The 26,413-nt window shown below is 40.2% G+C and overlaps 2 protein-coding genes and 1 long non-coding RNA gene across 25 annotated transcripts in view; 1 reads left to right on the plus strand and 2 right to left on the minus strand.

Annotated features, from left to right (window-relative positions):
* The first annotated feature begins 1,200 nt into the window (after positions 1–1,200).
* On the plus strand, positions 1,201–14,231 carry LOC144085006 (uncharacterized). Of its 22 annotated transcripts, none has more exons than XM_077613922.1 (15): positions 1,311–1,511; positions 2,066–3,038; positions 3,431–4,860; positions 4,936–4,998; positions 5,271–5,555; positions 5,657–5,701; positions 5,804–5,865; positions 5,931–6,038; positions 10,760–10,844; positions 10,934–11,037; positions 13,186–13,270; positions 13,358–13,465; positions 13,553–13,639; positions 13,719–13,800; positions 13,907–13,952. In XM_077613922.1, exons 2-3 carry the CDS (start codon positions 2,173–2,175, stop codon positions 4,650–4,652), a joined length of 2,088 nt encoding a protein of 695 aa, XP_077470048.1. In that variant the 5' UTR covers positions 1,311–1,511; positions 2,066–2,172; the 3' UTR covers positions 4,653–4,860; positions 4,936–4,998; positions 5,271–5,555; positions 5,657–5,701; positions 5,804–5,865; positions 5,931–6,038; positions 10,760–10,844; positions 10,934–11,037; positions 13,186–13,270; positions 13,358–13,465; positions 13,553–13,639; positions 13,719–13,800; positions 13,907–13,952. The 22 variants fall into 22 exon arrangements, with proteins under 22 accessions (XP_077470047.1, XP_077470046.1, XP_077470048.1 ...); XM_077613923.1 differs by having other exon boundaries at positions 5,271–5,360; positions 5,430–5,555; positions 5,657–5,865; XM_077613921.1 differs by lacking the exon at positions 1,311–1,511 and adding an exon at positions 1,201–1,297 and having other exon boundaries at positions 5,657–5,865.
* Positions 13,845–14,725, minus strand: LOC144085009 (uncharacterized). Its single transcript, XR_013303984.1, has 2 exons — positions 13,986–14,725; positions 13,845–13,875 (listed from the first exon to the last, which is right to left on the minus strand). It is a non-coding gene; the product is annotated as an uncharacterized LOC144085009 (long non-coding RNA).
* A 1,028-nt stretch (positions 14,726–15,753) lies between these two features.
* The window catches only part of LOC144084581 (RAC-gamma serine/threonine-protein kinase-like), a 33,001-nt gene continuing 22,341 nt past the window's right edge, over positions 15,754–26,413 (minus strand). The window contains exons 5-14 of one of the 2 annotated variants that reach the window (XM_077613156.1): positions 24,275–24,428; positions 24,055–24,186; positions 23,851–23,916; positions 23,232–23,300; positions 22,364–22,486; positions 22,172–22,300; positions 17,809–18,023; positions 17,659–17,746; positions 17,493–17,595; positions 15,754–17,390 (exon numbers count right to left, since the gene is read on the minus strand). In XM_077613156.1, the coding sequence (XP_077469282.1) occupies positions 17,305–17,390; positions 17,493–17,595; positions 17,659–17,746; positions 17,809–18,023; positions 22,172–22,300; positions 22,364–22,486; positions 23,232–23,300; positions 23,851–23,916; positions 24,055–24,186; positions 24,275–24,428 (1,165 nt within the window). In that variant the 3' untranslated portion in view covers positions 15,754–17,304. The remainder of the gene's footprint in view (positions 17,391–17,492; positions 17,596–17,658; positions 17,747–17,808; positions 18,024–22,171; positions 22,301–22,363; positions 22,487–23,231; positions 23,301–23,850; positions 23,917–24,054; positions 24,187–24,274; positions 24,429–26,413) is intronic. The other variant, XM_077613157.1, reaches the window with a different exon arrangement.

Here is a 26,413-nt window from a genome sequence, read left to right on the forward strand (position 1 = left end):
GCCGCTAATGGCACCCCTTGTGTTGAGGATGAGGAAAGAAAAAATTACTTAAGCGTCTAAGCACAGTGTTTTTTTTATTTATTTAGCCTTTATCAACATTGGATTAACACTAATATACAGGGTGTTCCAAAATGTTTGACCCCATTTCGTAGGCCAATAATTTTGGCAATTTTTGTCAGAATGACCTCAAATTTCCAAATATTGCGTAGAAACCTTTCAAGTTTTTGTGTGTAACGTTTGGCATTGTTATCTTTTCAGGTTAAGTGGCGTACACTTCAAAAGAAGCGGCATTTTGCGCGCTAGAGTATGCTCGGACTCAGTCACCCTTTTTGCAAAGAAGGCACCAACTACAAAACGAAATAGGACTTGGCTCCAAAAATGTCAAGAAAAGGCCTGGAATGTGGGTTTCCACTATGCAGAGGACTGCGCAGGAAGGCTTCACGAACCTGCTCCACTGTCTAATTATATTTTGTCCGTGAATAAATAATTCCAAATTGTCTGTCAGCTTCATTGCTTTTCACAAACTATGATTAGCTAGTGATGGTGTACTAGCTTGCGCTAGCAAACGGAATCTGTAGCGAGGTGCACAAGAAAATATATTGCTGTGTTGATTTAATGGTGGTTTTGTAAACCCACAATGGCTGAAGGAGGAGAAGAAACAGATTTGGTTGCAGATTTACTGTCAAATTCATTTTCAAGATGGACTTCAACAAAAGCTGGACATCTTTAAGAAAGGGTGGACGACTCCGAAGCTAGCAAGCCTGTCACAACCGGGAACGGACATTTTTAGACTTTAATCGAAAAGAAATTTATGCCAGAAGTACTGGATTTTGTGTACAAATAAAAATGATTTTTGGTGAGTAAAATGTGGCTATATTCCTAAAAAATATTTTGATTTTATAAGGTTATTATTGATGCTTTTTGTGTCAGAGCTCTAGCTGCAGTAAATGTTTTATAACCATAAAATAGTTATTGAGGGTTGGATTGATTCAGACATAGCATCCATTGCTTTGTAATGATTTGTTTTAAAAGTGCTATATTCAGTTTTATTGATTTGGAAGAATACACATCTCTTTGGGAGCTATAAAAAATAGCTCTGGTCTATCTTATGGTACCAATATAATGCATTTTGTAATAATAATAATTCATTGATTCAATAATATTGCGTACCGCTTTTCCTCGAAGGGACTGCGGATGTATTGCAGCCAATCCCAGCCAACTAACTATGGGTTGCCAGCCAATCACAGAGCACGGTGACAGCAACGACGAGACCAGTGATTAAGTTAACTAACTTCAGGTGGTATGCGCACTGTACCTCAGACCGAATGCCAGTCAGTCAGGCAAAACAATGATTATAACATTAATTTTGATGTTTTACGAGTTGTTTACTTGTTGTAATCAACAAGTGTGCGTTTATTTTGAGGCGAAGAGCCGTGCGTTTATTTTGAGGTAAAGAGCTGTGCGTTTATTTAGAAGTGAAGGGCTTTCTGTGGTCGACATGTTGAGCTCCGGTAAGCAAGCGAGGTATAAGGTTAAGCCTCAATGTTCAATTCTAGTGTTATTTTGCTAAATTATGTCTTATTCAAGTATTCATACGAACCAACCGGTGTTCTTAACGTGGTGGTTATTATTATGGTGTTTAAACCGTCTTTCTTGTGTAAATATGACGCTAATTAGCTAGTCGCGAGTGGCTAATCGCTACGCTAACAGAGAGTTCACGTTGCGCTACTAACTATAGTTATACTTTATTGTGGATGCTAAATGAACGGCTAGTTAAGGTAATGTTTTTAGTCTTATCATTGTGTTTGTATAAAACACTTATTTATCGGTGCGAATGGGCTCAACGCCATGTCAAGTGTTTGGCCAATTATGTTAAATGCGGGGGGGTTAAGAAAATGAGATATTAAATGCTTGGTCAGAAAGTGAGATGTTAAATGCAAATTTTATTGATTTATGGATTCATTGTATGGCCCGCACAGGTTGTAGTGTATGTACACGATGGAAATAAGGCTGTAAGTGTTGGTTTAAAAAGCAGACTAAACCCTGTCCATATGTGGCTTTTCAGATTTGGCCCAAAAGTTCACGCTCGGACATCATCTTCCTGGTGGATAGCGGCTTGACTCGGAGAGATTCCAACGGGCCCGCAGCCTCCCGGTCCGACTGACCACCCAAATGACCATCGCCCTGGCTCATCACGCCCAGGAGACCAAAGTGGAGTTCAACCTGGACGCTCACAGGAACAACGAAGAAGTGGCCGCTGTCATCCGCCACTTCCGCCTGTGTCTGCGGCTTTGGAGCAGTCCCGCTTGCACTTTTTCCCCGTGGATTTTTGGATACTATGTTTGTTCACTGAGGATTTTTGGACACTATTTTGTTTCCCTGAGGATTTTTGGACACTTTTTTTCTTCCCTTGGGATATTTGGACACTTTTTTTATTCTCACAGGATTTTTGGACAATTTTTTTCCCCCTGCGGGATATTTGGACACTTTTTTTCCCCCTGTGGGATATTTGGACACTTTTTTTCTTCCCACGGGATATTTGGACACTTTTTATTCCCACAGGATATTTGGACACTTTTTTTCTTTCCTTGGGATATTTGGACACTTTTTCCCCCCCTGTGGGATATTTGGACAATTTTGGACACTTTTTTTTCCTTCCCTCGGGATTTTTGGACACTATTCCCACAGGATTTTTGGACATTTTTTTTCTTCCCTTGGGATATTTGGACACTTTTCCCCCCTGTGGAATATTTGGACACTTTTGGACACTTTTTTCTTCCCTCTGGATTTTTGGACACTTTTTTTCTTCCTTCGGGATTTTTGGACACTTTTTTTCCCCCTGTGGGATTTTTGGACACTTTTTTCCCCCTGCGGGATATTTGGACACTTTTGGACACTTTTTCTTTCCTCTGGATTTTTGGACAATTTTTTTCTTCCCTTGGGATATTTGGACACTTTTTTTCCCCCTTGGGGGTTATTTGGACAATTTTGGACACTTTTTTTCTTCCCACAGGATTTTTGGACACTTTTTATTCCCACAGGATTTTTGGACACTTTATTCCCACAGGATTTTTGGACAATTTTTTTTCCCCCTGTGGAATATTTGGACACTTTTGGACACTTTTTTTCTTCCCTCTGGATTTTTGGACTCTTTATTCCCACAGGATTTTTGGACACTTTTTTTTCCCCCGGTGGGATTTTTGGACACTTTTTCCCCCCTGCGGGATATTTGGACAATTTTGGACACTTTTTTTCTTTCCTCTGGATTTTTGGACACTTTTTCCCCCCTGCGGGATATTTGGACAATTTTGGACACTTTTTTTCTTTCCTCTGGATTTTTGGACAATTTTTTTCTTCCCTTGGGATATTTGGACACTTTTTTCCCCCTTGGGGGTTATTTGGACAATTTTGGACACTTTTTTTCTTCCACCAGGATTTTTGGACACTTTTTATTCCCACAGGATTTTTGGACACTTTTTATTCCCACAGGATTTTTGGACACTTTATTCCCACAGGATTTTTGGACATATTTTTTCTTCCTTTGGGATATTTGGACACTTTTGGACACTTTTTTCCCCCTGTGGAATATTTGGACACTTTTGGACACTTTTTTCTTCCCTCTGGATTTTTGGACACTTTTTTTCTTCCTTCGGGATTTTTGGACACTTTTTTCCCCCTGTGGGATTTTTGGACACTTTTTTTCCCCCCTGCGGGATTTTTGGACACTTTTTTTCCCCCCTGCGGGATTTTTGGACACTTTTGGACACGTTTTTTCTTTCCTCTGGATTTTTGGACACTTTATTCCCACAGGATTTTTGGACACTTTTTTTCCCCCTGTGGGATATTTGGACACTTTTTTCCCCCTGTGGGATATTTGGACACTTTTGGACACTTTTTTCTTCCCTCTGGATTTTTGGACACTTTTTTTCTTTCCTCTGGATTTTTGGACACTTTTTTCCCCCTGTGGGATATTTGGACACTTTTTCCCCCTGCGGGATATTTGGACACTTTTGGACACTTTTTTCTTCCCTCTGGATTTTTGGACACTTTTTTTCTTCCTTCGGGATTTTTGGACACTTTTTTTCCCCCTGCGGGATTTTTGGACACTTTTTTTCCCCCTGCGGGATATTTGGACACTTTTGGACACTTTTTTTCTTTCCTGTGGGATATTTGGACACTTTTTTCCCCCCTGTGGGATATTTGGACACTTTTTTCCCCCTGTGGGATATTTGGACACTTTTTTCCCCCTGTGGGATATTTGGACACTTTTTTTCCCCCTGCGGGATATTTGGACACTTTTGGACACTTTTTTTCTTTCCTGTGGGATATTTGGACACTTTTGGACACTTTTTTTCTTTCCTGTGGGATATTTGGACACTTTTTTCTCCCTGTGGGATATTTGGACACTTTTTTCCCCCTGTGGGATATTTGGACACTTTTTCCCCCTGCGGGATATTTGGACACTCTTGGACACTTTGTTTCCTTCCCTCTGGATTTTTGGACACTTATGGACGCTTTTTCTTCCCTCTGGATTTTTGGACACTTTATTCCCACAGGATATTTTGACAATTTTTGTTACTGATTTATATACTGAATTGTTTTATTTGTGCCGTCTATTTGGTAATGGTACGGACGTCCGGTGCCCCAGGTAAGCCTACGGACGACCGGTGCCCCAGGTAAGCCTACGGACGTCCGGTGCCCCAGGTAAGCCTGCCCTGTGGCGATTCAGCGGCCCTGGCCGCCGTTCAAAATGGACTCGGGACACAACATTGTGCCGCTTCCCTCAAGAGGAGGGGGCGTGGGAATCCCCAGACGGGTGTCCCTGGATGTCGCAGAGGTTGCAGAGGTCACGGTCAGAAGGTCAGAAGGCCGGCGGGGGGGAGCTTCCCGCGGCGCGCCGTCACGGCGACGACCAAGGTGCATTTGTCGTTACAGGAACAACCGGGAGATCCGGGCGCACGAGGCGCGAAGGGGACAACGGGCCTCCGGGGGACGCTGGTGAGTTTTACATTTTTTCCTCTTGACTAGTGTGACCTAACTTCGCCTTTTAATTGGCCCTCCCATTCCAAATGAATTTCACCGCGAGGCTGGCATTCAAATGAATGAATGAATGGAATAGATTGACGAAACATGCAATTTTTCCCTCATTTTAACGTTCCCCCCCGAAAGGTTTCTGCATATGATGTTCTTATGCCGCGGTCCGCTCACGATTGGACGTCTATGGTTGTCGATGGCACTGAAGGAGTTCTTACGCCATTGTGTTTTTCTAGGGAGATCCAAGCTTCCCTGGTTTTCCCAGGAACACGGAGGGTGCTTTCTTTCGTTTTGGCCCAGGGGAAGTCCTGCCTTTTGACAAAATGGTTCTTTGCTAGCTCTTTGCTCTCCAGTTTGGTGTCTTGTTGTTGTTTGCTAACATCTGCGAGGCAAAGTTTTTCTACAGTTGCCAGGATTTGGTTGCTCTCCGGAGGAGATGCGAAATATCCATCACAGCAGTTTGCCAACGAACCTGCAATGTCCCCGATGACATCACGAGACCACCGGGATCTCCGTGGATGGTAATAGTGTCTTAGATTAGGCAATATTTTAGTATTTACCTTAACAGGATGTGACTCTTATATTTTAATATGGCTTATTTTTGGTTTTTTTACCGGGAAAGCGCACTTTGTGGAGTAGCACCACCAATTTCGTCACACGCAGCTGTGTATGATGACAATAAGCTTTTGATGATTCGATGATGATGATCAAGCCTAAGTCTGAACAGTGCTGACGACGGTGCGAGCCACACCTACTTTTCTGCTCCCAGGCCAAAGCGGAGCACTGGGTGCCAAAGGGATGCCGGGACGCAAAGGCAACCGAGGTCGCGGGGTAAGTGTGCGCCCCATGAAGGCCGAACTACACTTTTATTGTATCTGTCGGTGCGCCCCCTGCAGGGTTACTCGGGTAACACTGGATCCCCGGCTCAGCCCGAAGAGCCCAGTGGCGAGGGACGCAAATTTCCTGGGTTGCCGTAGCAAGACAGACACAGAAGACAGACCAAGGTAAAAAACTGGAGCCACACGCATGAATTGCATAAAGTGGGGACTGAGACTTAAAAAACGACATGGTATAGTAAGGCTTTTTTATTTTAAAAACGACATAGTATAGTAAAGCGTTTTTTCTTAAAAAACGACATAGTATAGTAAGGCTTTTTTTTTCTTAAAAAACGACTGTATAGTAAGGCTTTTTTTCTTAAAGAACGACATAGTATAGTAAGGCATTTTTTCTTAAAAAACGACATAGTATAGTAAGGCTTTTTTTCTTAAAAAACGACATAGTATAGTAAGGCTTTTTTTTCTTAAAAAACGACTGTATAGTAAGGCTTTTTTATTTAAAAAAAAGACATAGTATAGTAAGGCTTTTTTATTTTAAAAAACGACATAGTATAGTAAAGTGTTTTTTCTTAAAAAACGACATAGTATATAGGAAGGCTTTTTTCTTAAAAAACGACATAGTATAGTAAGGCTTTTTTCTTAAACGATATAGTAAGGCTTTTTTCTTAAACGATATAGTAAGGCTTTTTTCTTAAAAAACGACATAGTATAGTAAGGCTTATTTTCTTAAAAAACGACATAGTATAGTAAGGCTTTTTTTCCTAAAAAACGACATAGTATAGTAAGGCTTTTTTCTTAAAAAAACGACATAGTATAGTAAGGCTTTTTTCTTAAAAAAACGACATAGTATAGTAAGGCTTTTTTATTTAAAAAAAACCCGACATAGTATAGTAAGGCTTTTTTCTTTAAAAAAACGACATAGTATAGTAAGGCTATTTCTTAAACGATATAGTAAGGCTTTTTTATTTTAAAAAACGACATAGTATAGTAAGGCTTTTTTTCTTAAAAATACGACATAGTATAGTAAGCCTTTTTTATTTTAAAAAACGACATAGTATAGTAAGGCTTATTTTCTTAAAAAACGACATAGTATAGTAAGGCTTTTTTTCCTAAAAAACGACAGTATAGTAAGGCTTTTTTTCTTAAAAAACGACATAGTATAGTAAGGCTTTTTTTTTCTTAAAAAACGACATAGTATAGTAAGGCTTTTTTTCTTAAAAAACGACATAGTATAGTAAGGCTTTTTTTCTTAAAAAACAACATAGTATAGTAAGGCTTTTTTTTCTTAAAAAACGACAGTATAGTAAGACTTTTTTTCTTAAATAACGACATAGTATAGTAAGGCTTTTTTCTTTAAAAAAACGACATAGTATAGTAAGGCTATTTCTTAAACGATATAGTAAGGCTTTTTTATTTTAAAAAACGACATAGTATAGTAAGGCTTTTTTTCTTAAAAAACTACATAGTATAGTAAGGCTTTTTTTCATAAAAAACGACATAGTATAGGAAGGCTGTTTCTTAAAAAACTACATAGTATAGGAAGGCTTTTTTTATTAAAAAAAAAAGACATAGTATAGTAAGGCTTTTTTATTTTAAAAACGACATAGTATAGTAAGCCTTTTTTATTTAAAAAACGACATAGTATAGGAAGGCTTTTTTCTTAAAAAACGACATTGTATAGTAAGGCTTTTTTCTTAAAAAAACGACATAGTATAGTAAGGCTTTTTTCTTACAAAAACGACATAGTATAGTAAGGCTTTTTTATTTAAAAAAAAAACGACATAGTATAGTAAGCCTTTTTTATTTAAAAAAACGACATAGTATAGGAAGGCTTTTTTCTTAAAAAACGACATAGTATAGTAAGGCTTTTTTCTTAAAAAAAACAACATAGTATAGTAAGGCTTTTTTCTTAAAAAAACTACATAGTATAGTAAGGCTTTTTTATTTTAAAAAAACCGACATAGTATAGTAAGGCTTTTTTATTTAAAAAAACGACATAGTATAGTAAGCCTTTTTTATTTTAAAAAACGACATAGTATAGTAAGGCTTTTTTTCTTAAAAAACTACATAGTATAGTAAGGCTTTTATTCATAAAAAACGACATAGTATAGGAAGGCTTTTTTCTTAAAAAACGACATAGTATAGTAAGGCTTTTTTCTTAAAAAAAACAACATAGTATAGTAAGGCTTTTTTCTTAAAAAAACTACATAGTATAGTAAGGCTTTTTTATTTTAAAAAAACCGACATAGTATAGTAAGGCTTTTTTATTTAAAAAAACGACATAGTATAGTAAGCCTTTTTTATTTTAAAAAACGACATAGTATAGTAAGGCTTTTTTTCTTAAAAAACTACATAGTATAGTAAGGCTTTTATTCATAAAAAACGACATAGTATAGTAAGGCTTTTTTATTACAAAAACGACATAGTATAGTAAGGCTTTTTTCTTTAAAAAACGACATAGTATAGTAAGGCTTTTTTATTTTAAAAAAACGACATAGTATAGTAAGGCTTTTATTTTAAAAAAAACGACATAGTATAGTAAGGCTTTTTTATTTAAAAAAACGACATAGTATAGTAAGCCTTTTTTATTTTAAAAAACGACATATAGTATAGTAAGGCTTTTTTCTTAAATAACGACATAGTATAGTAAGGCTTTTTTTCTTAATAAATGACATAGTAGAGTAAGGCTTTTTTCTTAAAAAATACATAGTATAGTAAGGCTTTTTTTCTTGAAAAATGTCATAGTATAGTAAGGCTTTTTTCTTAAAAAACAACATAGTATAGTAAGGCTTTTTTCTTTAAAAAAAACATAGTATCATGACGCTTTTCTTCTTTAAAAAACGACATAGTATAGTAAGGCTTTTTTATTTTAAAAAAACCGACATAGTATAGTAAGGCTTTTTTATTTAAAAAAACGACATAGTATAGTAAGCCTTTTTTATTTTAAAAAACGACATAGTATAGTAAGGCTTTTTTTCTTAAAAAACTACATAGTATAGTAAGGCTTTTATTCATAAAAAACGACATAGTATAGTAAGGCTTTTTTATTACAAAAACGACATAGTATAGTAAGGCTTTTTTCTTTAAAAAACGACATAGTATAGTAAGGCTTTTTTATTTAAAAAAAACGACATAGTATAGTAAGGCTTTTATTTTTAAAAAAACGACATAGTATAGTAAGGCTTTTTTATTTAAAAAAACGACATAGTATAGTAAGCCTTTTTTATTTTAAAAAACGACATATAGTATAGTAAGGCTTTTTTCTTAAATAACGACATAGTATAGTAAGGCTTTTTTCTTAAAAAACGACATAGTATAGTAAGGCTTTTTTCTTAAACGATATAGTAAGGCTTTTTTATTTTAAAAAACGACATAGTATTGTAAGGCTTTTTTTCTTAAAAAACTACATAGTATAGTAAGGCTTTTTTTCATAAAAAACGACATAGTATAGGAAGGCTTTTTTCTTAAAAAACGACATAGTATAGGAAGGCTTTTTTTTATTTAAAAAAAAACGACATAGTATAGTAAGGCTTTTTTATTTTAAAAAACGACACAGTATAGTAAGGCTTTTTTCTTAAAACGACATAGTATAGTAAGGCTTTTTTCTTTAAAAAACGACATAGTATAGTAAGGCTTTTTTATTTAAAAAAAAAAAACGACATAGTATAGTAAGGCTTTTTTATTTTAAAAAACGACATAGTATAGTAAGCCTTTTTTATTTTAAAAAACGACATAGTATAGTAAGCCTTTTTTAATTTAAAAAACGACATAGTATAGTAAGGCTTTTTTCTTAAAAAACGACATAGTATAGTAAGGCTTTTTTTATTTAAAAAAAAGACATAGTATAGTAAGGCTTTTTTATTTTAAAAAACGACATAGTATAGTAAGCCTTTTTTATTTTAAAAAACGACATAGTATAGTAAGGCTTTTTTTCTTTAAAAAACGACATAGTATAGTAAGGCTTTTTTTCTTAAAAAAAACGACATAGTATAGAAAGGCTTTTTTATTTAAAAAACGACATAGTATAGTAAGGCTTTTTTATTAAAAAAACGACATAGTATAGTAAGGCTTTTTTATTTAAAAAAAAAACGACATAGTATAGTTAGGCTTTTTTTCTTAAAAAACGACATAGTATAGTGAGGCTTTTTTTCTTAAAACAACGACATAGTATAGTAAGGCTTTTTTATTTAAAAAAACGACATAGTATAGTAAGGCTTTTTTATTTAAAAAACGACATAGTATAGTAAGGCTTTTTTATTTAAAAAACGACATAGTATAGTAAGGCTTTTTTATTTAAAAAACGACATAGTATAGTAAGGCTTTTTTATTAAAAAAACGACATAGTATAGTAAGGCTTTTTTATTTAAAAAACGACATAGTATAGTTAGGCTTTTTTATTAAAAAACGACATAGTATAGTAAGGCTTTTTTATTTAAAAAAAACGACATAGTATAGTTAGGCTTTTTTTCTTAAAAAACGACATAGTATAGTGAGGCTTTTTTTCTTAAAACAACGACATAGTATAGTAAGGCTTTTTTTCTTAAAAAACGACATAGTATAGTAAGGCTTTTTTCTTAAAAAACGACATAGTATAGTAAGGCTTTTTTCTTAAAGAACGACATAGTATAGTAAGGCATTTTTTCTTTAAAAAACCGACCATGTATAGTAAGCCTTTTATTTAAAAAAATGACCATGTATAGTAAGACTTTTATTAAAAAAAGAAAAGAAGACCTTGTGTAGTGAGGCTTTTATATAAAAAATAAAGACCATGTATAGTGAGGCTTTTATTAAAAAAAGACCATCTACATACTACAGCAAGGTTTCTTTTTTTTTTAAATGACCAAGTATAATGTCTCATCTCATTTTCTGAACCGTTTTATCCTCATTAGGGTCACGGAGGGTGCTGGAGCCAATCCCAGCTGTCTCCAGGCCAGAGGCCTCTGACTCGATGGCCAACTGATCACAAGGCACCAGGTGACAAACCACCATTCACTCACAGGCATACCCAGGGGCAATGTAGAGTGTCCAAACAGCCTAACATGCATGCTTTTGTTATCTGGGAGGAAACCCACGCAAGCCCGGGGAGAACATGCAAAATCCACACACGTGGACGTGACTTGGATTTGAACTCAGCACCCCAGAGCTGCACATTCCAAAGACATGCACGGTAAGCTGGTTTTTTTTAATAAAAAAAAACGACATAGTATAGTAAGGCTTTTTTATTAAAAAAACGACATAGTATAGTAAGGCTTTTTAATTTAAAAAACGACATAGTATAGTAAGGCTTTTTTCTTTAAAAAACGACATAGTATAGTAAGGCTTTTTTCTTTAAAAAACGACATAGTATAGTAAGGCTTTTTTATTTAAAAAACGACATAGTATAGTAAGGCTTTTTTATTTAAAAAACGACATAGTATAGTAAGGCTTTTTTATTAAAAAAACGACATAGTATAGTAAGGCATTTTTATTAAAAAAACGACATAGTATAGTAAGGCTTTTTTATTAAAAAAACGACATAGTATAGTAAGGCTTTTTTATTTTTAAAAACGACATAGTATAGTAAGGCTTTTTTATTAAAAAAACGACATAGTAAAGTAAGGCTTTTTTATTTAAAAAAACTACATAGTATAGTAAGGCTTTTTTATTAAAAAATCGACATAGTATAGCAAGGCTTTTTTATCCCAAAAAACGACAGTATTATAAGGCTTTTTTTCTTAAACGACATAGTATAGTAAGGCTTTTTTATTAAAAAAACGACATAGTATAGTAAGGCATTTTTATTTAAAAAACGACATAGTATAGTAAGACTTTTTTATTAAAAAAACGACATAGTATAGTAAAGGCTTTTTTTATTAAAAAAACGACATAGTATAGTAAGGCTTTTTTATTACAAAAACGACATAGTATAGAAAGGCTTTTTTAATTCAAAAAACGACATAGTATAGTAAGGATTTTTTTCTTAAAAACTACATAGTATAGTAAGGATTTTTTTCTTAAAAAACGACATAGTATAGTAAGGCTTTTTTATTTAAAAAAATGACATAGTATAGTAAGGCTTTTTTATTTAAAAAAATGACATACTATAGTAAGGCTTTTTTATTAAAAAAACGACATAATATAGTAAGGCTTTTTTATTTAAAAAAACAACATAGTATAGTAAGGCTTTTTTATTAAAAAAAAAACGACACAGTATAGTAAGGCTTTTTTATTAAAAAAAACGACATAGTATAGCAAGGCTTTTTTATCCAAAAAACAACAGAGTATAGTTAGGCTTTTTTATTAAAAAAACGACATAGTATAGTAAGGCTTTTTTATTTTAAAAAAAACGACATAGTATAGTAAGGCTTTTTTATTTAAAAAAACGACATAGTATAGTAAGGCTTTTTAATTTAAAAAACGACATAGTATAGTAAGGCTTTTTTATTAAAAAAACGACATAGTATAGTAAGGCTTTTTTATTTAAAAAACGACATAGTATAGTTAGGCTTTTTTATTAAAAAAACTGACATAGTATAGTAAGGCTTTTTTATTTTAAAAAAAACGACATAGTATAGTAAGGCTTTTTTATTTAAAAAAACGACATAGTATAGTAAGGCTTTTTTATTTAAAAAACGACATAGTATAGTAAGGCTTTTTTATTAAAAAAACGACATAGTATAGTAAGGCTTTTTTATTTAAAAACGACATAGTATAGTAAGGCTTTTTTATTAAAAAAAACGACATAGTATAGTAAGGCTTTTTTATTTAAAAAACGACATAGTATAGTTAGGCTTTTTTATTAAAAAAACGACATAGTATAGTAAGGCTTTTTTATTTAAAAAAAAAAACGACAGTATAGTAAGGCTTTTTTATTTTAAAAAAACGACATAGTATAGTAAGGCTTTTTTATTTAAAAAACGACATAGTATAGTAAGGCTTTTTTATTAAAAAAACGACATAGTATAGTGAGGCTTTTTTCTTAAAAAACGACATAGTATAGTGAGGCTTTTTTCTTAAAAAACGACATAGTATAGTAAGGCTTTTTTCTTAAAAAACGACATAGTATAGTAAGGCTTTTTTCTTAAAGAACGACATAGTATAGTAAGGCATTTTTTCTTTAAAAAACCGACCATGTATAGTAAGCCTTTTATTTAAAAAAATGACCATGTATAGTAAGACCTTGTGTAGTGAGGCTTTTATATAAAAAATAAAGACCATGTATAGTGAGGCTTTTATTAAAAAAAGACCATCTACATTCTACAGCAAGGTTTCTTTTTTTTTAAATGACCAAGTATAATGTCTTATCTCATTTTCTGAACTGTTTTATCCCCATTAGGGTCACGGAGGGTGCTGGAGACAATCCCAGCTGTCTCCAGGCCAGAGGCTTCTGACTCGATGGCCAACTGATCACAAGGCACCAGGTGACAAACCACCATTCACTCACAGGCATACCCAGGGGCAATGTAGTGTCCAAACAGCCTAACATGCATGCTTTTGTTATCTGGGAGGAAATCCACGCAGACCCGGCAGGGGAGAACATGCAAAATCCACACACGTGGACGTGACCAGGATTTGAACTCAGGACCCCAGAGCTTCACATTCCAAAGACATGCATGGTAAGCTGGTTGTACACTTTAAAGAAAAATGAGTAAGTAAAACTAATTGCACAAAAGCTGACCAATCATTTTTGTGTTTTGGCCGAGGGCGTCAACACGTATCCACCACTCGCCGTCCATGAGGCAGACCTGCCAGCAAGGGGATCAAAGCGGAGGGCAAATCATCATTTATCTGTAAGTCAAGCTGTCGTCATTGTCATCATCAGTCACTTTGGTCACGTGACATTTATCATTCATGGCGGTGTCCCGTCAGGAGTCGGTGGAAGAGCTTGCTGACCGGCCGCAGGAGAAGTCAGGACAGACGCACGTCATCATTGCCGCCTTCGTCCCCCAAGGTTGCAAACCGTATCACGACCGTAAAGAAATGAGCAAAGCAGGATGAACATTTTGTCATCTTTTATTGGGCAGCACTGAAAAATAATTGTCTTTGTGTTATCAAAGAAGCATTGGACAATGAGAAGAAGAAGATGAATGCTGACTCGGAAGATAAAGGCCTGGCCATCCAGCCGTCTTGCCTCACCCCGTGACCGCCGTTGGTTTGAGCTGTGTCTTCGCTCCCCACGGCAGACCCTTGGCTGACGGACGTGGACGAGGGTGACTGAGAGCCTGACGTAAAACAGCAGTTCCTCCACCCAACTCTTCATCATCGGGACGTCCATGGCTCGGAACTGCCGAGCGCATTTTGTTGCCGACGCAACACAAACGTACACCAGACGAATAAAACTATTTTCCGGTAGCTTACTTAAGATACTATCAGATAGCCAGTGATGTTATGAGTAGAAATGTGCATTTACTCCACAAAAGTGAAGTACAGGGTGTTCCAAAATGGTTGACCCCATTTTGTAGGCCAATTCTTTTGACAATTTTTATTGGACTGACCTCAAATTTTCACAGCCTGTGTAGAAACATTTGGCATTTCTATCTTTTCAGGTTACGAAGTGCCGTTCACTTCAAAAGTAACGGCGTTTTGCGTGTCACCCAAGGCAGCGCAGCGTGCAAAGATGGCACCAATTCCTAACAAATTAGGACTTGGAACCAAAAACTTCAAGAACAGGGCTGCTTGTGCATACCTAAATGGCCAGGACGGCCAGGCAGGTTCGCAAAAGCCGTCCTGTGTAGAAATGGGGTCAAAAATTTAAACACCCAGTATTTGTGTGCCAAACTGAATGAACAGGTAAAAGTTTAGTTTTGCTAAAATTATAGGTGCTACTCAAAATATCAGATCTCATGTTCTAGTTGGGCTTATGTCATACTACCCTGAAATCAGGAGCTAAGCAGGGTTTGGGCCCGGTTAGTATTTGGATGGAAGACTGCCTAAGAAAACCAGGTACTGTAAACTCTTATGTTACCAAAGTGAATTAGCTCAAGTGCTACAGTGCTCACTTAGCCTGTAAGAAGCAGTGGGATCTACAAGAGACAATTAAGGTAAGAGGGCCCGGTGGCCTCAGTAGTTAGTGCATCACCCTCAGCCACACAGCTCTGGCGTCTTGGGTTCAAATCCCGGTTGGTCCTGTGTGGAGTTTGCCCAGCGATTGACTGGCTAGAAATGAAATTCAACTTATACAGAAAACTGCGTAGGTAGAATTTCATTTGCGGGGGACACCAAGAATCTTGGTGCCTCCAGCATGGGGGGGATTTGAACCCAGGACACCAGAGCTGCGTGGTTACAAGAGTAACGAACTAACCACATAGGCCACGGGCCTCCTTTAGAGATCTCACTGCTTCTCACAGGCTAAGTGAGCACTGTAGCACCTGAGCTACATCGCCTTGGTAGCACATAAGAGTTCAACAGTACCTGGTCTTCCTAGGCGGTCTTCCATCCAAGTACTAACCTGGACCGACCCTGCTTCGCTCCCGAGAACAGACGTGATCGGGCATTTTCAGGGTAGTATGGCGTAAGCCTAACCTGGACATGAGATCTGATATTTTGAATAGCACCTAGAATTTTAGCAAAACCAAACTTTTACCTGTGTTAGAAGAGCAAATGTGGAAAGCCACATTTGCAAAATGTGTGAAGGCGGCACGCTGCACTGTCGCGGGTGACTTTTCAAGTGAACGGCATTTCTTAACCTGAAAAGACAGAAATGGCAAACGTTACACACAGAAATTTAAGGTCATTACAATAAAAATGGTCAAAATTATTATGTATGTATATACATACACAAATACCAGACGGCCACAATACCTTCCTTTGCTGCGTGTTGCCTATGAGACCAGAATAAAATGGACTCCTTTATGAATTATTCTTTTACAAAGCGAGTCCGGCTGTAGAATGAAGACAAACAAAGTCATATTGAATAAATTAATTGCAATGAAATTCAAGTGGTAACAGCATGACATTCAAATGATAATAAATAGCATATCTCCACAAAAAACATCAGTTTTGTCTACGCCAACTGCATGGAACTTAATAAATGCATCCGTTTTCAACTCACAATCTCCCTGTTTTAGTTTTTCCCTAAGTGGGAACGAAAGCGTAAGGCTTTTCCGGCATGCCGAGACCGGCAAAAACGTCTGCGCTTTCTATTTCCGGATTCCGGACTGGCGACCGAGCATCTGCAAAATTGGAAGTCGTCATAGACTCCGACAAGACATTTTCTTTGCAGTCGTCTGCACTCGTCACACAAAAAAAAACAACAACAAAGAAGACGGGAGCTTTGAAAATGGCAGACCTTCACCAAGGCGAACCTTCTGACAAAAAAATCTACAGAAGAACATTTGAAATGGGAAATTTACTGTACATTATGTCAGCTAATCCACCTTTCCTATCAGTCCTTTGCATAGTGAATCAGTTCTAGTGCCAGTGAGTGAGTGAGTACCTCTCACTCACACACGTTTTCTATGTCTGCAGGTGTCGAAAATAAAACGGATGAAATATTTCACTACATTGTGTTACTCTTAGGCTATTTCCAAGTGTTACCTTTATAGCCATTTTGTTAAAAATATCGCTCTGCAATCATTTTGCATTGAATGAAAAATAAAAAACAAAATAAGATTGTTAAAAATAACTAGAAATTGCCATTCTAGAGAGAACGGGAATGTCCATAAAATTGGACACCCTATTGATTTGGGGTCAGCCACTTGTGGCTGCCACCCCTCCTACTCCAAATGGATTGGACGTCCGTGGCAAGCGCTGGCTTTCCTTGGTGGAGGTCTGCGCACGCAAAAAAAAAGCAATAACAAAACACGGGCAAACTAAGAAATGGAGAGACGGTGCTCGGCGGAGGTCAGTCGGAAGCCACGCCTACATTCTTCAGCCATTTTTGTTTTCTCAGCCCTAACGCTTGAGGAAAATCACGTGTCTGTAGAAAAAAGTCCAATAGAAAAAAGGGATGGCGATGAGCGGGGTCACAAATAAGCCAGAAGTAGTACCTCCACCGTACGTCTGTCCAGTCTTGTGTTGCGCGGTAAAGCTAGAAGGGGGCGTGGCGACAAACGGCGCTGCTTGGATCAGGACCCTCGCCGTCCTGAAACCAGCGCTCGGAGCTTTCCGCAATAGCAGCGTGTTTGGAGGGAGAGAATCCCCCGAACGGCGGTCCCGGCGGAAGAGGGTCGCTCGGTCGGTTGGCCCGCCCCCGTCCGGCCAGATGCCGGCCGGAATAGCAGCCACGAGGAGCGGGGAAATTGCACCTGAGTTCGAGAGCCGCTCCGTCCGTCACGGAATGATTGGCGTGTGCAAGATGAGGAGGGAATCGATCCAAGCACGTCACTTGCGTCCGTCCGTCCGTCTCGTCCGGGAAATCCTGGATTCTTCCAGGTTCCAACGCGGCGGCGGCGACGACCTCCCGTGCCTTCAAAGACCGGTCGCCACGATGTCACCGCGGGAGGAGGGGCCCAGTTCATTCCCGCCCGCTGGCCGAGTAGGAGAACTGCGGGAAGTGCGGTCGGCGCTCGTTGTCCAGACAGTCCGTCCCGTCCTCGTCGACTGGGGAAAAGCATTAAAATCCATTTTTGATGAGCAACATTTTTATTTTTTGAATTGTCCGCCACCTCGACGGGGCGGCGCTTCGTTCTTTGCGCGACTCACATTTCTCGGGCGGCGTCACCGTGATGCTCTGCGCCGTGAACTCCTCGTCGAAGTACCTGGTGTCCGTCTCCGACGTCACCTGAGGCTTGAACGGCGGGAACATCTGAGCGGGGGAGAGCGGACGGGGGTGAGGAGGCGGCGCGGGAATCGGAGCGGGCCGCCGTACCTTTTTGTCGTACACGTGCTGCCAGTCCACACCGGCGAAGAAACCGTGCCTCATGATTTCCTTGGCGTCGTCCGGTCCGCCGCCGAGCCTTGACCGGGAAAAAAAAGAACAAATTAGCGGAGTGGTTTGGTCCAATGGCACGCTACCTACCGCTTGTTGGGGTCTTTGACCAGCAGGCCCGACAGCAGCGACTTGGCGTCGGACGAGAGCGTGCGCGGGAACTTGATGTCCTCCATGAGGATGAGCTCAAAGAGCTTCTCGTGGTCTTGGTTGTAGAAGGGCAAGCGGCCGCACATCATCTCGTACGTCACCACGCCCAGGCCCCACCAGTCCACCGCCCGGCCGTAGTCGTTGTCCTCCAAGACCTGACCAGGAGAAAACGTCAGTCAGACAAACCTTATCCTTTATTTAATATTTGTAAACAGCATTCCAAAAGCATGCTAGGCTAATTCAGCACTCGAAATTTAGCACTACCAATGAAGTTTATTCGTCCCGTATTCGGGAAATTTCGTTGTCACAGTAGCAAGAGGCTGAGGATGCAGAAATAGGAAAGGCATTTCAGACATAATAAATAAATACATGAATAAATATATAAATAAATAAGCGTGTCTCTGAAATATCATATATATACACACATATATATATACATATATTTACATACACAAGCACATATATACACATACATAAATATATATACACATACATATATATATACATATATATACACACATATATATATACATATATATATACACATATATATACACATGTGTATGTATGTGTATATATGTGCTTGTGTGTATATATGTATATATATATATATATATATATATATATATATATATATATATATATACACACACACACATATATACATACATACATATATGCACATATATACACGTACATAAATATACATATATATATACACATAAATATATATATACACACATGTATATATACATACACATACATAAATATATATTATATATATATATACACACACATATATACGCACATATATACACACATATATAAGCACATATATACACATACATATATATAAGTATACATATGTACATATATACATAAGTATACAATGATTGCTTGTAGAGGTAAGATCTCCAGTGGGATTTTTTCGGCCCCAGCTTAACTCTAATTGCTTGTTTGTCTACTGCGATTGGCGGGAGTCGGCTGGGATAGACTCCAGCACCCCTGCCGGGATAATTAGCTGAGAAAATGAATGATCAATATACTTCAAATTTGACCTAAGAGGACATTTTCTATTTTAGCGTACCCATTATTGCAAAAAATAGCATATTTTCCCCACGCCCAGACTTTGAGCAAGCGTCTTTCCCTCGAAGCGCACATGGCGAAAAAGACGACGTGAGCGCCGCGTCGCCGAAAACGGCTCGGTTCCGTCTTTTACGAGACATCTGCCGGCGAGCCTTTTATTGGCCCAAGAAAAACAAAAAACGGCGCCGGCGGCGCGGAAGGAGAAGAAGCGGACAGATGAGCCGGGAGATAAAGCGCCAGAGAGTCAATATGGCGGCGAGGTGGCTGCGGGGAAAAGCGTTAAGAAAGAAAAGAAGAAGAAAAAAGGCTGAGGCGGCAAAGAGGACGGACTGACTGACGGACGGAAGGATGGCGTTCGCGGCCGCCGGGCGACTCGATCAAAGCGTGGGCGCGCTCCGGCCTCCTCCATCTGCCGAGGTACTTCAGGTGCTCGTTAACATCACACGCGTGTTGAAGGCGCGACGCGTGTGCTGCGAACGACGGACGGACGGACGGACGGAGAAGAGCGACGGAGCGCTTGGAGAGCGTCCAGAGAGGCATATGCCGTACATGTGGCCACTCGTAACAATAATAACGCCATCTTCTGCCTCTTAAGAATAATGGAGCGGGCCGGATGGCCAAGCGGGCCGGGAGGGCCGGGAGGGCCGGGAGGGCGGAGCCACAAACCTTAACGACGCGGGTTACGACGTGGAAGCCCGGCCGCGATATGTACGTTTCATTAGCTCGGAATATTGGCCTGGCGAGGAAGGAATGCGACACGTTACATATGTTAAGAGAAGGAAGGGGAGGGGCTTAAGAGGAGTCCAATTTCTATCAAAAATTTAGCAAGATTTCGTAAGTTATGTGTTATTTAAAAAGTAGTGTTATGATTATTACAGTTGAAATTAACGTGATGGGAATTATTTGACTTTTGACCTTTGTTGTTAGAAAAAAAATAAAAATTGAGAAATCGAATAACAATTTTAAATCAATCTATCTCATCAAGCAGCCTCGAAAAAATGTTAGAAATTAAAGTTTTCTTCATAAATCATACATTAAAATAATAAAAAGTTAAATCTTTTCAACAAAGTAAAAAGTCATTTTAAAATGTAACATTGGCGCACACAAGAATAAAGAAAAAAAGTTTCTACTTCTTAAAACATAGCATTGTGATTGACAAAATACTAAATACATTTTGCCTACATCGATCAGGTACACTTCCTCCTGTTTGTTTTTTTACTTTAAACGGCCGCACGCAATCGATATTTCATGCGCGATATGTTTGTTCGCCGCTGGCAAGCATGGGGGAGGAGAAGGAGGAAGAGGAGGAGGAGGAGGTGGTGGTGCTGGAGCAACGCGATGGCGGTGGCGGTCGCCCGCTGCCAGCTCTACAACTGGAGGGATAACGCGGCGGCTTAGGCCACTGGGAGGGAGACAGATGGAATATTTATCCGTGCGCTCAACTTTTCAAAGTGCGCCAAACAACCGCCAGACGCCGAAAGACACGCCGGCGCAAAAAGGTCCAGAAAAAAAAAAACCAATAATGCGGGTGGCGAAAACAATGATCCTAATATCTCCTACATTTTCTGCGGATTTACATGGCATGAAAACTTTTTTTTTTAACTTTTGACTCTTTTGATCCAAACTCTAAGCAGGCCACTATGTAGATGCTTATACAGCGGATTATTAAAACCAAGGAGTGCGCAGGGGAAATGTCCAAATGACAATGGCGTAACCCCGAAATGTTTCCGCCGCCTTCTCATTTCTAAACCCTTTCCTGCCGCCCCTCCCCGAGCCCCCCCCCGCTCTTATTCTCAGTTTAATCCCAGCTACTTTGCATCTCTGCAAGTTGGCTGGCAGCGCGCTGTGTTATTTTTACACGCTCGGCGGTGTAGATTTCCAGGTTTTTTTTTGCGAGCACCTTCCTCCAACCTCGCCCATCTGCCGCCATCTGCCTGGCTTTAGCCCGCGCTTTCCGCGGCGCGCGAGCGCGCATCCTGTGAAAGAAATAACTAGCAGCCTCCAATCGGCTTTTGGCACGCCGAGGAAGGCACGGCGCTTCTCCGAAAAAATAAATAGAGCGACCACCCAAAAAATTAAAGGGAGGGGGGGATGAAAAAACGCCAGGCCAAATTACCCTCACTACTTTTTCGAAAGGGATGCGCGCCGCTAACCTGCGAGCCGGATGGGATGGGATGGGCGGGGCATAAAAAATCCACTTTTATCCTGAATGTCTCTTCTCATTTAGCTTCGGTTTTCGAATAAATAAAAACGGCGTGCGATGCGGTACTCGGATGATTTGCCTAAAGACGTTTCGCCGACGGACGTTTGACAGACGGACAGGTCGCCGAATGGACGTTCCGCCGAACTTTCATTCGCGACGTTTTACCGAGGAATTCACTTCCCTGCGCTCGGTTCTAATGTCCAAAGAGCTCCAGTATTTGTATTTAATCATTAAACGCTGTTTTCGGCTGGATTTGACTGAATTTGAGAGCATTTTGAGCCGTTTGGCGAATGGACGCATATAGACGTTTTTTTGCCTCCATTGCGACATCATCGCGACATTTTACCGAGGAATTCACTTCCCTGGGCTCGGTTCTAATGTCCAAAGAGCTCCAGTATTTGTATTTAATCATTAAATGCTGTTTTAGGATGGATTTGACCCGATTGCTGTCATTTTACGGCTCGGTTCTGCTACATCTGCCCACCCAAGAGTGCTTATTCCCGGGCTGCCATTGATGGTAGACTAATAAATTGAGTGATGAGCGGCAAAGGGAAATGAATCATGGATTTTTACTATAATTTGGACAACGCCGGCGGCGGGCCGGATTAAAAATCCTAACGGGCCGTATATGGCCCGCGGGACGAGGTTGAAAAACTTGTACACACACACACGATCCGGGGGCGGGGCGAGTGCGCGAATCCCGTTTCGGCGAAACCTCCGTTCGGCCGAACGTCCATTCGGCGACCTGTCCGTCTGTCAAACGTCCGTCGGCGAAACATCTTTAGGCGAATCATCCGGTCACGGTGCGATGGTTAAATGGACGAAAGCGCAAGTAGACCGAAATGCACTTTAAGGCGAATTTGATTGGACGTCTAGCGCCATCAATGGCATTCAAAGGCGACTTTTTAAACATTTATTTTAATTCTCCGTCATATTAGAATAAGCTTACCCTGTTTGTGTTTTTTTCAGGTGTCTCTGATTGGCTAAGAGAGTGAAGCGAAAGAAAAGGGTTACCTCGGGCGCCAGGTACTCCGGCGTGCCGCAGAAGGTCTTCATGGTGGCGGCGTCCGTGATGCCTTCCTTGCACAGGCCGAAGTCGGTGATCTTGATGTGGCCGTCTTTATCCAGCATCAGGTTTTCCAGCTGCCAATCAAAGCACGTGTCACATTTTTTTGGGGCGGGTCAAACGGAAGAAAAGGAACGCACCTTGAGGTCACGGTAGACGATCTTGGCCGAGTGCAGGTAGTCCAGGGCCGAGACGATCTCGGCGCCGTAGAAGCGCGTGCGTTCCTCCGAGAACACTCGCTCTCTGGACAAGTGGAAAAACAGCTGGCGGGGGAGGAGGGGGAGAGAGGGAGAGATAAGACAGCGGGGAGGGATGCCACTGCAATAATGACTGATTTATTGGAGGAAATTAGCACAACACAAACTGGCTGATCGCACCATATTGAGATGATAGATGGCAGAGTGGAGGGTGAGCGCCAAAAGATGGCGAGTGGCGGGGGAAAGGGGGTGCGGTGTATTTGAATGGAGGCGTTCGGCAGCTGGCACCTCATCTACAGGCGCGCACCGCAACAAGCTCGCTTGCTAGCCTGCGGGCTAGGCTGACACGGCGCTGGCGTGGACTTGGGCGACGGGGGCCAAACGGAGGCTTTAATAAAAATTAAAAAAAGAGAACGTAACGCCCCCTAAAGCCCCCCCCAAAGCCTCCAGTGTGACGCTCATTAGCGCGCTACCTGCCCCCTCCCTTCTTGACTGTTTTTAATTCACCCTATTGTGAGCTCTCCTGGCGACAAACTAACTCTCCTCATGAATAGAAATTGGGTTTTTTTTTTCCTTAAAAAGAATCACTTTCTAAAAAAAAAGTGACTGGAGATGTCTTGAGAATTTTTTTCCCCTCGTCAAATATGAATTCATGTTTGTATATGACTTAAAAACAACTTTATTCTCTTGAGCTTATGGCTCCATGTCTAAAAAAAATAAAGATATCTGTATTGTCATGAGATTATGACTTGGAAACCGATTCACTTTATTATTATTATTTTTTTTTTTTAAATAGAATATATAGTCTTACCTCTCCACCGTTGACGTACTCCATGACAAAACAAAGGCGGTCTTTTGTCTGGAACGAATACTTCAAAGACTGTAAAAGAGCAAACAAAGAGATCGTTAAATCGTTTCGATTCAACGACGTTTCATCTCCGGCGCGTCGAATCACCGGGACGCAAAAGTCCGTCGCCGCAACTTTCGCCATCTCGAAAAAGGGCAAAAAAACGACAAACAAACGATGCTAGCCTCCGTAGCATTAGAAGCTTCATCTCTCCACGCGCTTGAGCAAACAATCGTGCGAAAAGTGTTTACTTTGAAGGATAGAGGCGCTAAACAAAAGAACAGTTGGTCTGTGCGTCTCTTTGTACTTGCAGATGTGACAGCGGTAAAAAAAAAAAGATGTGGAACAGACGACGAGCCGCCGCAGAAGTTAGCTGATGCGTCTTCGCAAACACCAAACAGCCAACAGATGCGTCCATTATTGTGGCGCAATTGGAATCCTGGCGCGTAATTAGCCCCCGGAGACTCGAGTACGTATAGGATCAATATGCCATACGCCCGTGTAGCACGTTAGCGGCGCGCTAGGTGCCAAAAGCCCTTTGCGGCGGTGGCGGTGGCGTGCATGAAGAAGAAAAAACACTCACGGTGAGAAAAGGGTGCCTGGTGTTCTTTAGGACGCGACTTTCGGTGAGCGTGTGCGCCACTTCGTCCTGTGGGAGACAACGTACCGACATGTCAATGCCCAGGAAATCTTTTTTATTATTATTATTATTATTATTATTTTAGTAAATGATTTGCAAGAGTGGTGATAAAAGTCAATAAAAGTCAGTGACAATGTGAGCAGTGACCTTGGCGATGATGACTTCCTTTTTGAGGATCTTCATGGCATAGTATTTTCCGCTGGCCTTCTCCCGCACCAGGATCACCTTCCCGAAGGTTCCCTTTCCGAGCAGCTTCAGGTAGTCAAAGTCGCCCATGGTCTGGGAAAAACAGGAAGCCACAAATTTCAAGGTCTGCCGGAATTGGAAGAGCCATAAAGGCCAACCGACGACATCCAAGTTTGCGTACTTGCGCTACCTTGCGTTTGTGGTGCGTGCTGGAGACGTCCATCTCCTCCTCCACCATGTTGTCCATGTTGGAGGTGGGGCTGCATTGGAGGCGCTCCTCCTCTTGCTTCTGCAGCTTTTCCGCCACCATCTGGATGGCCTCCGTCCACTCATCTCTAAAAAGACGACGGCGGACATGATCAGATCATCGCTTAGAACCCCACGAACATAGAGTAATACCTCGCCACTTCACTGATTGGCTATCGCGTCGTCTGGAAAAATCACTTCTAAGTTGTGAAAATGGCTGATAAAAGGCTCAACAATAAAAATTGCAATTATTTTTGAGGGTGGTGAAAAATTATAGTCAGTCTGTTGTTGCCTGTATTTCCCAATGTTGTTATTTTTATTTAAAGTGCCTTTCAAGATGCCTTTTTGTTTTGGATTTTATCTAATACAAAAACAAGCGACTTATATACTCTATTGGGATTCGTGTGTTTTTTTTATCTTTTCATCTTCCATTTTTTGGATCGTGCGACTGATACTCAAGTGCGGCTTATAGTCCGAAGAATACGCTATATGAAAAATATGTAGCGTACAAAAGATAGTACAAACAGGAAATGGTAGGAAACAATTGGAGAGTATTTTTCTGGCCACTAGTGGAGGATCAGGAATGAAATAATGTACAAAAAGGGTTTTAAAAATCCAAATAAACACATCCCTACATCGCAGTTATTGCGTCAAGTCTCAGGTCTTAATGACCGCCATCGACAAGGTATCGCTGCACACGGCAATATGAGCAGATCTGGGAAAAATAAAAAAATGGCGGCTGGTTTTAAAGCGCCTTTAAATTGAAATCCACCCTCATTTGTTTAACAGAGAGGAAAATGGCCACCGAGAGAATCGAGCCAATGAACAATGATCACTAAGCAGAACTAATGCCTGCCGGTGTACGTACACGTGCGTACGTGTGTGTGTGTGCGTATGTGTGCGTATAATACATGTTAAATGGCACAATACATTGTTTGCAAACTTTGTTCCCCCCCATTGGCTTTTCATTAGCACACTTGTTCAACATCTGCTGGGACAAAGTTTGTCAATTAGGGTGTGTATTTCTTTTTGTGCGTGAGTAATTGCGTGTGTCGGAGTGTTGTTATTTTTAAATAACCATAAAATGATTTCAACATATGCACACTACTCTCCAAAAATTTTGCACAGTTTTACTTTGGCTTTAGCAAAAGTCTGGCGACTCGGAATTTCCGCGGGAATTAGGAACCCTGGTTGACTCCCAAATGATCACCGCTGTGTTTTATTTGGAGTTACATGCCCATATGTTCCCGCGGGGATTTGGAAGAACATCTATCTCGGGCGAAACGGATCTCCGTGCCTCATTTCAAGATCTGAGTCCCTTTCGAGTGCAAAGACTGCCGAGCGTAGCGCGTGGCGGCGCGTGGCGGCGTTCGTTCCCTTACACACTCCAAAAACAAGGGCAAACTCAATTTACACTGGCGGGTGTTTGGTGTGTAGCGACATGAAAAGCGACGGGAAGTCTCTCAAGGTCAGCGAGCAGATAAATGCTCTCTCTCTTGGTTTGAGTGTTTTTTACTATAATGAGCTTTTTTTTTTTTCACCCCCCTAACTAATGAGAGATAATGGGCCTGTCTACAGTCGGGCGCCACGCCAACATGGATCTCCGCCAGTCTGGTGCGGTGGACAATACTGTAAAACACACACACACACACACTCACGACTTATCGCTGCACATCTGGAGCGAGTGTTTACGGCTGACTTTTAACGGGACCTTGGATGTAAAGTTATTCTTTGGTGTTAATTAGCGGGCCTTTATTTGATTATTGAGGCGGCGCGCTATTGGCGAGACGCGCACGGATCAATTGGTGCGCCCATGGTGGAAAAAGAATGCACGGCGGCATCTGTGGTCTTCTGGGCAAAGCTGTTCATTTTGCGGAGATAAACACCTCAGCTCCTCAGAAAGCGAGCGAGCAGCTGGAGAATTTATGCCGACGCCACTTGAAAGGTCTCCTCTCCCGCCTCACGCACACACACTCACTCACACACACACACACACATACACACACACACACATTACTGTACGTACACACCGAGTCCTACCTTGCCCTTGATGATACGTACGCAACATGAAGAC

The sequence above is a fragment of the Stigmatopora argus genome, chromosome 11, assembly GCF_051989625.1.
Source record: "Stigmatopora argus isolate UIUO_Sarg chromosome 11, RoL_Sarg_1.0, whole genome shotgun sequence".
NCBI lineage: Eukaryota > Metazoa > Chordata > Actinopteri > Syngnathiformes > Syngnathidae > Stigmatopora > Stigmatopora argus.

Coding starts and splice junctions, on each gene's coding strand:
- LOC144085006 (XM_077613921.1), top strand. CDS start 2,173: ATGACCATCGCCCTGGCTCATCACGCCCAGGAGACCAAAGTGGAGTTC. Junction 3,039..3,430: donor TTGGACACTTTTTATTCCCA/CAGGATTTTTGG, acceptor TTTTTCTTCCAC/CAGGATTTTTGGACACTTTT.